General features: G+C 33.3%; 1 protein-coding gene across 3 annotated transcripts in view; it reads right to left on the minus strand.

The window, feature by feature from the left end:
* The window catches only part of IPO11 (importin 11), a 298,239-nt gene that overhangs the window by 172,588 nt on the left and 112,323 nt on the right, over positions 1–13,328 (minus strand). For all 3 annotated transcript variants that reach the window (XM_036887802.2, XM_036887801.2, XM_036887803.2), the window contains exon 21: positions 6,830–6,945. In XM_036887802.2, the coding sequence (XP_036743697.2) occupies positions 6,830–6,945 (116 nt within the window). The remainder of the gene's footprint in view (positions 1–6,829; positions 6,946–13,328) is intronic.

The raw sequence follows: 13,328 nt of genomic DNA on the forward strand, positions 1-13,328 counted from the left end.
CTATAAGAGATAAATGAAAGAAACTGAAGATGACATGTAAATGGAAAGATATTCCATGCTCAGGGGTAGGAACAAGTAATATTGTTAAAATGGCTGTACTACCCAAAGCTATCTACAAATTCAATGCAACCCCTATCAAAATACCAATGGCATTTTCACAGAACTAGAGCAAATAATCCTGTAATTTGTATGGAACCACAAGACACCAAATAGCCAAAGCACTCTCAAGAAAGAACAAAGCTGGGGGTATTACACTCTCTGACTTCAAGTTATACTACAAAGCTACAGCAATCAAAGCAGTATGGTACTGGCACAAAAGTAGACACATAGATCAATGGAACAGAACAGAGAGCCTAGAAATTAAACCCACACTTTTATGGCCAACTACGCTTTTATGGCCATGCTTATATGACAAACTAGGCAAGACTATACAATGAGAAAAAGACCATCTCTTCAATAAATGATGGACAGCTATACACAAAGGAATAAAACCGGACCACACAAAAATAAATTCAAAATAGATTATAGATCTAAATAGCAGACTGGAACCATAAAACTCCAAGAAGAAAACATAGGCAGTAAACTCTTGAACATCAACATTACAATTTTTTTCTGGACATATCTCCCCAGCCAAGGGAAACAAAAGCAAAAAATAAACAAGCAGGCCTACACCAAACTAAAAAGCTTCTGCACAGTAAAGGAAACCATCAACAAAATAAAAAGGCAACTCACTAAATGGGAGAAGACACTTACAAATGATATGTCCATTTATAAATATATTTATATCAAATTTGGGTATTTGGAATGATATGGGTGAATATCCAAAGTACACAGAGAACTCAGACAACTAACACCAAAAAAACAAATAATCTGATTTAAAAAGGGGCAGAGAACCTCAACTGTTTTCCAAAGAAGACAGAGAGATGACCAACAGACACATAAAAAGACACTCAACATCACTAATTATCAGGCAAATGCAAATGAAAACCACAATGAGCTATCACCTCACACATCAGAATGGCTACCATCAAAAAGACAAGAGATAATAAGTGTTTGCCAGTATGTGGAGAAAAGGGAACCCTCATGCTTTGTTGGTGGAATGTAAACCGCTACAGACACTATGGGAAATAGTATGGAGGTTCCTCATATAATTAGAAATATCAAACAACCCAGTAATTCCACTTCTGGAATTCACTTAAGAAAACAAAATCACTAATTTAAAGATACAGACAACCCTATGATTATGGCAAGATTATTTACAATTGCACAATATGGAAGCAACCTAAGTGTCCATCAGTAGATGAATGGATAAAGAAGACATGATACATATATACGGTGGAATATTACTCAGCCACAAAAAGGAATGAAATCTTTTTATTTGAGACAACATGGATGGATCGAGAGGGTATTATACTAAGCGAAATAACTCTGAGAGAGATAAATACCATATGATTTCACTAATATGTGAAATCTAAAAAATAAAACAAATGAACAAACAAAACAGAAATAGACTCATAAACATGGAAAACAAATTGCTGGTTGCCATAGGAAAGAGACTTGAGGGTGGGTGGGGGAAGCAATAGGTGAAGGGATTAAAGAGGGACAAACAGTTACAAAATAAGTCATAGGAAGAAAAGTACAACATAGAGAATATAGTCAATAATATTGTAACATCTTTGCATGGTAACAGCTGGTAGCTACACTTATCCTAGTGAGCATTTCATAATGTGTATAATTGCTGAATCACTATGTTGTACTCCTGAACACAATATAATATTGTATATGAACTATATATACTTCAATTTTTTAAAATGTGCTTCAAAAAAGAAATAAATAAAAGAGGAAAACATCTTGAAGAATTTAAACTACTTAAAAATAAAATGACATGGTATATAACTGCAGATTAAACAAATTAAGACTTGGAAAGGAGAGGAGTTGAGGCAAACAGTCAAAACACTAAATTCTTTACCATCAATGAAAGGGAAAGTCACTATTTTGATGAATAATTAGACAAAGGCATACATACCAACATCTTTAAAGAAATGAAAATTTTAATGTTACCCTTCCACAAAAAATATAGAATAGAGAGAGCTTAAACTAAAAAGACAGACAAATCACTTCAGCAATTAAATGTTAAGAACTTAAAATTCTTTTGAAGTAAAGCATCTTTGGTTAGGTCTTAAAATGCAAAATATAAAAATTTGTTCTATATAGGAGACATAACTAAATTTCAAGCAGAAAAGCTAAAATGTAAAAGATGAGCAAAGAAAATTAACTCAAATGTAAACAAAATATACCATATGACAATATTAACAGATGTAATTTAAATGCAAAAGAAATAAAAGGTGGAAAATTAATTGGTACATATTCATAACATCACATGACACTTCATAAAAATACTAAAAATTTTAAATGCTTTATTAAATCTTTTAACAGTGTACAAAAGTACCAAAATTCTGTGTAGTGAAGAATACTTTTTAAAACTTACAGATCAAAAATGTCAGAAATAAAAAGGGATACTGACACTAAGAAAACTGAATGATATATTTTAACAAATCAATGTCAAGATTAAAAATCAAAATAGAAAGATAACTATAAGACCTACATGTTAAAAAGAGTAGTTTTTAAGGTCTGTGTCTTTGATACCATCATTACTATTTATGTGAATATACAACAAATTAGAACATATAAAAAGTCATTAAAATTCACATAAACTTCTTAAAAATTGTACAAGCAACATGTTCTATTAACAGTGCAACAAATCCAGACCTGAATCCTATACTTTAATATGGAAAAATAAACACAGAGCAAAAGAAGTCATCATTAAATTGTAATGCCATCATTAAATTTGTAAAACCACAAAATTTTAAAAAAGGACATTATATGTATCAAGACTTCAGGGAAGGCAATTAAACTCCAAGACGTTCACAGACTAAAGTTTTTTTAAGTAAAAAAAAATCTGAAGCAAAAAATCCAGAAGTGAAATAAAGTAATGAAAGGATAGAAACAGAATTCATATATCTAACATATCTAACATATATCTAACATGTAATTTATCTTTCATATTAATAGAAGGATCACTAATAAATGTACCTTAAATACAGATAAGACAAAAATAAAACTAAAGGAACAGAGATAAAGCAAATAAACTCATAAAATGCTTTATTAGTATCTTAAGGGACTAAGAGCCAAAACTAACAGACATTTAAAATCAAAATTAAAATAAACAAGTATAAACTAATAACTAAGAAACAATTTGAAAATGTTATTAAAACTGTGATTGATTTCCTAGCCCCTGCCAAGAGTCCATATATAGTCCTCTTTACTACTGAATTTTCAAGTGATCCAAGGAATAGTTACCATATTACAGAGACTGTTCCAGTATGAAAAAAATGATTTTTAAAAATTGGTAAACTGGCAAAACAAACATAACCATTACATAAAATTAGGCAGTACCACATGTGCATTATATATATACAACTTATTTGTAAGCAGAGGAAAAAAAATCAGATAAAATATTAGAAAACAGATTTGTATAATATATTAATAGTACAAGTCACCCTAGCAACTAAAGTTTATCTTAGGAAGTCAGTCTTTTGAAGAGAGTTTTTTTAAAAAGATGATGTAATCTCCTCAGTAGATGGCAAAAAGCAATCAAATTAGCTTTTTTTTAATGTTGAAAAGCATATTATAGTTAATGGCATATAGTTGATGCTGGTTGTTTACCAGTATCCATGACCCCACCCTATTTCCTTTAAAAAAGAAAAAGCTGTTCCTGCAAGGTCTTTCGTTCAACTGCTGTTTATAAATACTTTACAGTATTACATGTTTATATTAGGAAAGAAGATTAAAGATTGCTGAGTTAAATCTTACTATGTAGGTCAAATGACAAAGACAAAAAAAACCTAAAGCAAGTAGAAAGAGGAAATCATAAATGTAAGAGCAGAAACTAATAAATAGAAAACAAATACAACAAATAGAATCAATCCAAAGGTTGGTTCTTTGAGGATACTAATAATATTGATAAGTCTCTAGCAAGATGGATCAAGAAAGCAAGCAAGCCATGGGAAAGAAAAAAACAAAAACAAAACATAATCAGTGTGAAGAGTTACACTTTATATACATAACCACGAACATCAATTGGTATTGGTTATACCTAATAAATTCAAATTCCCATTCTCCAAGATAACAATCTTATACCTTTGCTCCCCACAAACCTCTCGTATCTTATATACATTTCCACTCCAGCCCATAACACTCACCTGATGGCTATACTTCTTATTTTCTTGAGAAAATGGAAGCTTTCAGATGAAACACTTTCCTCTCATCCCACTATGATACAACAATCCATATTTCTGCCTCCAGGTAAAATGGTTGAGGTATACCTGCAGCTATTTAAAAACAAACCCTCAACTTTAACTAACTCCCATCCCTTCTGGCCTTCAATTATCACATTCTTCCTCTGGGCCTAATTCAGCCTTGTAGACCTTGCATTTCCCACACCAGCACATGCTGCCCAATTTCTACACTCCTCTCCAGAGTAAAAGTTCTCAAACACATTGCTAATGGTCACAACCTATACTTAACTCTAACTCATTTTCAGTCTATTCCAATTCTAACTTCTGTTCTTAGTACCCCACTGAAGCCTGTCCTATCATCTCCATGTAGACAAATTCACCTCTTTGTACTCTTCTTACTAGAATAATCAGCAACATCTGACATAGCTGACCACCCCTCTTTAAGGAAATAATCTCCTCTCTTGGCTTGGTTTTCCTCCTATGTCAGTAGACAGCTCTTCTCTGTCATCTCTGATGGCTCCTTGTGTGACCTCAAAATGTAACTTCTTTAGTATTCTATCCTGAGAAGAATGTTCTCTATTTGCCCCTTTCCTAGGCAATCTGACCAATTCTCAGGCTTTAAATGTACACAGACAAGTGCTAAGCACTTTACAAACATACCTCATCTTTACAACAGAAATGTTAGGTAGGAATTATTTCTCTTCATTTTACAGATACGGAAACTGAGGCCTGTGGAAGATGACTACAAACCTAATGCAGTGGTATAACTGGGATTGGTTGGCACCCATAACTGAGTTTTAATCCGCTAGGAAAAATATATGTAGAAATATGTACGTTGATTCTTTAAACAATCTTAGCTATTAATAAATTTGGCAAACTGAAAAAAAAAGTATTCTAAAGACTTAATTTTATTTATATACAACTAAGGGCTAGGAAAAAAGGGATTACCATTAAAAGAACAATGAACTTTTATAATTATTTATTCATGCAATCTTTTAAAAATGCATAGACCTTAACTATATTAATATACTGTCTACAATACTGATAAGTATCTTAGTCTGTCTCTTTACTATGACTAACATTTAAAATTTTTCTAATAGTCAACATCATATAGTACCTACATGTTTCCAGGAAAGTATTTTTATGCCAGAGATTAGTGTTTTGTGTTCTAGAATGGGAATCACAAACTATAGCTCATGGGGCCAATCCAACCCACATCCTATTTTGGTAAACAATATTTTACTGGAACAGAGCCATGTCCATTGTTCACTTATTATCTATGGCTGTTTTGGCACTTAAAACAATGGAGCTGAATAGTTTGGAAAAAGACTGCATAGCCTGGGAAGCCTAAAATATCTACCATCTGTTCCTTTACAGAAAGTTTGCCCACCTCTGATCTAGAGTAATTCATCCTATAGAAATAAAAATATATGAATATAAAAGTTTCAACACATGCTAATTTATAATCAAACCATCCAGAAATCATTTAAGTCCAAGCATAACCTAGAAAAGAATGAGAAACCCAAACTGCAAATTAATAAGTATCTAGCTAGTTCTGTTTTAAAACTGTTCATCTATGATAATACAGGTAAATGCAGTAACTACATTGTTTTTTCATGTGAAACCTTCATAAGAGTGTATATCAATAATACCTTAATAAAAAATTTTTAAAAAGACTGTTCACCTAGTATTCTGAAACAGATCACTGACTTATAATCTGCAACAAAGATACTTTCTAGGAATAAAAAAAAAACTTTTCATTCCTAGACATCTAAGCAAAACTTAGGAAGAAAGAGAGGAAGGGAACCACAAATGTTAAATTTTTCTATGGTTAATTTCTGTGATTTGCTTTTTAATTCCAGTAGTCAGTGTATACATGGAATTTTTAAACCTTTCCTGTATTATAAACTATATCTTGAATAAAGACTGGCCCTGCAGGAAAGTTGCTGCTATCAGTAAGATAAGCTTACAAGGGCAAAAGGATTTTCTAGCACAGTTTCTTACAGAGTGGGCAGTCAGTAATGGTCTGTAGCACCAAGTTGCCACAGAAATAGAGTTTTACCTCTTAATGCTACATACTACTCACTCAATACAACAGCAAGTCAAGTCAAGACTAATAAGCACTAATATTTGGGGCTGAGGTATAGTATCTCAGTACTTACTGGGTAAGGTAGTAAGGCCCCAAAGCCCTCACATCCCCCACAGCATCTCATTTAACAAAGTTTGAAGTCCAATTTGAGTTTTGAAAATTTACCAAGATCTCCATTTTATATTCCAAATCCAAGAGACTAAATGCAGCTGAGTCCTCACTGAAATTTCTGCTTTAACTTGACTATTATAGCCTATACTAAGCAACAGCTGCTAAGAAAAGATGGGCCCGTTTTGTTATCCAGTCTGGAGAAACTGATTTTATGCTTCTGTTTTTAGATGCTGAGTTTTTAAGCCCTGTAACATGACCTCTGCTTTAATGGCATGAGAATAGGTAAGGCCAGGAAAAAAAAATATCCATGGTATCAAGTTTTTCCTCTTACCATAATTCTAAACCATCTTCCAGAAGATAAACATGTGGAGGCTGGGAAACATCTGTACTCAGTTGAATAACTGGGAGCAGGAAAGGGTACAGGTTCTTGCTGTCTGCTCCTAATCCCTATGGGAAGTATAAATAAAACTTAACATAAAACACTCTAAGATACCACTCACCCCCAAAAAATAGTCTATATAAAAAATTCTAAAACCAATGTACAAAAATAAATCAATCAGACCTTTCTAGGATGGTCCTAATTATAAGCACTACTAAAACAAAGTTAGTTTTGTTTACAATGGAAAAGCAAGTAGCAAAAAATACTCTTTAATTGCCTTATGATAGTAAAACCATATACACCAAGGCTACAAACATCTGTTCTTTTTAAGAGATTCCACATTATAAATATTTATTTTCCCCTCTCTGAGTACTAAAGAGTTATTAACATTGATATATTAAATTCTATAAATTATCTCTCCCAAATAACTAATCTAAAATGAATCCAACCTAAATGGTTATCAGTAAGAAAACTAAACTATGGTAAATTCATATTCTAAATACTGAGTAGCCAATGAAAAAGGATTAGGCATGGAATGAAAATAATCTTAAAAATAATTACAAATTGGATATAAAAAATGCAGAAGAATGTATAACAATTTCACCTGCCAAAGAATTTTTTTTAATATCTACATATCTATATATGCAGATACATGCATAAATGTTTCCTGTGAGCAAATAGAAAAAAAAGTTAACCCTAGTTAAATACGGGAAAGATGTTGAAAGGGGGTAAAAGGAGGTTTTCTTTGTCAGCTTTTTAAAACATATACAGACTTGTTATTTTTTTTGAATGAAGAATATTTGTAATATTTTTAATGAGCCAAGAACACAAAGTTGGAGGAAGAAGAAGTGGTTTTATCTAAAATTCTAGTTTACCTAATTACTGTCTTATGGAGGTTAACTTGGTATATCACACTAAATCTAAGCACTTTGAAAGAAAACAAAAATGATAACAAGTCAATTTCTAGTCCATAATAATCTCCATAATTTTATAAACACAGAAAGGAAACCAAGTAAACTATCAAATAATTCAAATGTCAATATAGTTTATAGCAAATTACTATGCAACAAAACACATATGTATTCCCCTTTGGATGTCTGGCATAAATTATATATATATAAAATATATGTATGTATGCATATATATATGTATGTGTGTATATATGTGTGCGTGTGTATACAAAGTTCAATCTTTATCAGTGGGGCATAGATAGTTCAGTAGAAATATATAAAGCTTATCCTTAAATATGTTAAGTATAAATTTGGCCCTTTCTACAAGTAAAAATCACTTGAAACACCTTATTTAAAGATTCTTCCAGGGGGAGAGAATTAAAATTTCTGATTTAATAAACTAGTATATCAGGATTTAAAATTCAGTTAAATTTTACTCTCTAACAATATTTAACGGAACAAAAAAGAACATTAAGATAAAGTAGTCAAGTTCATTTTAATTATCAAATAGACTTAACATTTCCTAGGAAAATTAGAATCTCTTTACTTAGTGAACACCCCAATTAGCACAACACACTAGCATTAGCAAAACTAAAATAAGTGACTGCTCAACTTGAAGACTCTCCTGACCAAACCTGAAGAGATTCACCTTTGTGGTGACGTAGTGGTCTAAAGAATGTGTCCAATTGCAGATATGCAGCTTTAAGTAAATTTGAACATTCCTTCATCCCACAGTTATAACTACAAGTCACTGTCTACAATACTATGAAAGCTCAAAAATAAATTAATCATTTATTAATAAAACTATCAGAAATGCTTAAAGTGGGGGGAATCAGTTGTAGTATAATTACATAAGACATAAGGGGAAATTAGGTGAAGGGCACAAGGAATCTCTCTGTAGTATCTTTGCACTTCCTGTACATTTCTAGCTACTATTTTTTTCAGTTAAGGAGAAAAAAAAAGTCCTATCATATCGGCATTTTTCAGGATATTGTCTTTGGCTCTCTTCTCATTTCCCAAATAAAAGCTGAAAATGTCAAAATCTATTATCTCCGACCCTAATCTCCAATCCAAATACTGCAAATGACAATAGGACATTATCACCCAGAAGACATTTCAAACTCTTAAGTCCACCACTGAACCAACTCATTGTCTTTCTAAAACACAGTCCCTCTTCCTGTATTTTCTAACTCAAGTGACATGAGCCACTCTCAATGTAGTGATAAATTATATCACAACCACCTCCTAGTTCCTCTTCCTCCTCACCCCACTATCTAAACAATCCTTAATTCTATCTCTCTAATATCTTTTTAACCTTTCCCTTTCTTTCTATGGCTTTACTTCAGGTCCTCATCATCTTTTTCATGGTTAACAGAAAGACGCTCCCAACTACTTTACTTGATTTTAGTTTTATTCCCTTCTAAACCTTATCTCCACTACCTTTTGTAAAATAAAAATAACACTCCTTCCTCTGAACTTCAAGAGATGTTCTTTTTGCCTTCCTGACCAGAACCCCTGCATCCAAACTCTGTACTCTATGTTCCAGCTACACCAAACAATCCAGTATTGGAAGTCACTATGTTAACATCTGGAGAAAGCTGGCACATTTAACACATGCATTTACTACTGTTCCTAAAAGGATATAAAAGTGAGTTTTTAAAGACCTAAAAAGATAGCATAAGTAAAGCAACTCATTTTTGGAAGCTAAGTGATAACTAACTTAGCAGACTCAGAAAACCAAAGCTCAAAACCAGTAGTGAAAAAAAGGGCAAGAAGAAACCTGATTCACATTACAGAAACTCCAAAAGACTCAGGAACTGGTAGCACTAGTTACTTTGGGAAAGGTGAGGTTTAAGGGGAGGTATTAAAAATAAAAGGACCCTCTCTAAACTGTTTGAAAAGCAATGTGATGTCCAATATAGGCAGGTCACAGGGAAGGCAGTACAGCATGAAGACAAGTAGTGACTCTACAGCATCTTACTACAGCGACAGACAGTGACTGCAATGGGAACTGTAATATTGGTGAATGTTAAAACCACAGTCCTGTTCATGTGAAACCTTCATAAGCTTGTATATCAATGATACTTTAATTTAAAAAAATGTAGAAAAAGAAAAGCAACATGATTTCAAGATCTCATCCACATCCACAGTCTAATATCTGGCCCTCCTCTGAACCAGCATAAAACTGGCCATTTATTGTCTGGTAAGGTAAAACAAATGGTCTCAAGAAAAAGAGGTAATCAAGAGCAGACTTACTATATAAAATAGGGACAGGTAACATGAAACAGGAGACTGAAGGATCTTTCACTGAAGAAAGACCTCAAAAACATGGAACATTCTCCCACCAATAATCCATCTAGATCATTCTAAAGGAAAAAACTACAATCAGCAAGATTCCCATACATACCCAACCCTTGCAATCAGCTTTTTAGGGCCCAATTCTGAATTTATATAGAAAAAATATTGGTAATTCTTAAAGCTGGATGACAGTTATCTATAAAGATTCATTATACTGTTCTTCCTGTTTTTGTGTATGCTCCAAAATTTTTTACAATTAAAAGAAACGAAAAAGGCAATCAAGGATCAACAGATAAGATTAAAATACCCAATACGAAAAAGAATGAAACAAATACAGAACAGCATCTTGAAGGAAACAGAGACCACACATTGAGATAAGAGCTTGGAAAAACATATCATTAATATCCTTGGTAGAATAAAAGGAAACACTGCATCCATAAAATGTAAGTGAAATGCTGTTAAATTATTATTCAGCAAAACAAAAGATTTATAACATTAACAACATTATAGCAAGAAATAAAATCTCAATAGAAAGGTCGAAAGAAAGATAAGGATATTCTCCAGAAAGTACAACAAAAGGACAAATAGAAGAAAAAGCAGCAAAGGATAGTAAGAATAGTAATGGAAAGTTCAGAAAGAGACAAAAGAAAAACATGAAGGGGAAGAAATAATCAATAAAATACAGTAATGTTATCTAGGTCTCAACAATGTGAGTTACCATATTACGTTACTTAGAGCTAGAGAGATAAAAAGCCTAAGAGGCCAGGCTCTAAGTGTTGAAATCCCTCCACCAAATAGGAAATGGAGATACTGATCCTTTTCATAAAAAATCTTCAAGAGCTGACTCCTTAATGCCCACCAAGGGTCCAGAACAATGTAATGGAAATACACCCACAACATAGTAAAACTGAAAACAGGAACACAGAGATCATACAAGCTACCAGAGAGAGAGAAAGGAGGAATGATACATCTAAGAATGATGAATTAAAATGGCTCAGGGTTCCTAAGAGCAATTCTGGAAGCTAGAAGACAAAGGAAAAATGCCTCTAAAATTTTGAAGGGATTTTATACCCAGCCAAAAGACAAATCAACATGAAAACAAAGATACTGTCACACATGCAAAATCTAAAAAAAATTTACCTTCCTTGTACTTTTTGAAGAATGCCACTGGCATTCATGGGCTCCATCAGGAAGAAGTAAAACAAGGAAGATGAAATGAGGGACAGAAAGGATAGGCAAGAATTCTTTTGATGGACACTGAAGGAGCCATGTTTTAAATGCTGTGCACAATTATAGAATAAAACCAGCTGACTAATGCACATAAGAATGTTCCAGATTTCAAGATAGATGATTGAAGTAAATTTACCTCATGTGTTTGGAAATACTGAGGAAATGTTTAGATAATAGAAGAAGAGTATGGGTTCAATTACATAGACAACTAAGTGTAGAAGGCAGAATTCCAAGATGATCATCTAAGATTGTTGACCCCAGTGTACATACACAATGGTGTGTACCATTCCTCATTACCCAATCAAATACTGATCCAGATATTACTGTGGAAGAATCTTACAGATGTGTTTAAGTTCCCAAATCAAGTGACCTTAAGATAGGAAAAGTATACAGGCAGGCCTGACCTAATCACATGAGCCCTTTAAGCCTCAGTAATTTGACATGTGAGAACTTCTCCACCACTGACATTGAAGATGGAGGGGGCCATGAATCAAGGAATGGTCTGGACTCTAGGGACTGAGAGGGATCCCAGCTGACAGCCAGCAAGTAAACCGGGACCTCAGTCCTACAGATCACGGAACTGAATTCTGCCAACAAGCTGAGTGAGTGTGGAAACTGATTCTTTCCCAAAGTTCTCTGAGAGAGAACTTAGCCTAGCAGACACTTCAATTTCAGCCTGTCAGACACTGCTCAGAGAGTACAGATGTGGTGTGCTGGAACTCTGACCTACAGAACTCTAAGCTAATAGGTAGATGTTTTTTTTAAGCCACTAAGTTTATGGTAATTGTTAGACGGCAATAGAAAACTTATAAACTAGGCAAACAAAATTGTTAATATAGGAGTGGAGATGAAGAGAATGATGTACAAGAAAACTAGTCATAATATAATGATATATGTCTTTAAGAGTCTTTATATATAGATATGCAAATAAAAATACTAAATAGTGACTAACTTAAATTACAATATAACTGTATTGGAGGATGGGGGATAGAAGACACATACAGGAGAATGAAAGAATTAAATCTTCATCTTCTATATGTGGAAGTCTAGAGATAAAGCCTACAATTAAATCAAGAATGAATATTATGTTACTTAGAGCTAGAAAGATAAAAAGCCTAAGAGGCCAGGCTCTAAGTGTTGAAATCCCTCGACCAAATAGGAAATGGAGATACTGATCCTTTTCATAAAAAGTCTTCAAGAGCTGACTCCTTAACTTATCTACATGTAAAACTGATCAGTATATAAACATAAAAGAAGGAACCAAAAATGATCACATTCTTTTATGCCTAGGGGTTTTTATATATGCTGGCCCATGTTTAAAATATCCTTACACTCTCATCCCTGAACCACCATTTCACTGACACCTCTTTCTTAACACTACTTAACACCAACACTATTTCAGTACCACCTCTGTCAGGAAGCCTTCCCTGATGTCCCACCTCACTCTCTAGTCTGAGAGAGGTAATAAGACACCATGTGCCCCCACAGCACTATTGCTAAAAGAGCACTTAACTGTTTAGTCTTCCCTTAGACAGCTAAATTCACAAAGAGACTGCCCTATTCACTTCTGTACCCCAGTACCTCATTCCATATATTATACACTGCAGGTGTTCAAGAACTGTTTATTATATGAACGAATGCTTACTTCTACTGAGGTCAACTATTGCAGACTAGATATTGTCAGCCATTTTTACTCTCCCCAGTCAGAGATGACCTGTTTGGGTTCTCAGAATTAAAAAAAACAAAATGAAAACAAAAACACAGAAATACTTAACACTACTATCTGCCTCAATTTTAAGCTACAGTCTCAATTTTAATATTAAATATTACATGCTTTCTTCAACGAGGGTAGATGACTACTCAGCTAGAAGCTTACAGCCTTGGCCTATACAAATATAGGGGTTACTTAAATGTCATATTAAAGGAAAAGGCCCTATACACACAGGTTAACTCTGACCTCCTAAGATTTCCTG

Source organism: Manis pentadactyla, chromosome 2 (genome assembly GCF_030020395.1).
Source record: "Manis pentadactyla isolate mManPen7 chromosome 2, mManPen7.hap1, whole genome shotgun sequence".
NCBI lineage: Eukaryota > Metazoa > Chordata > Mammalia > Pholidota > Manidae > Manis > Manis pentadactyla.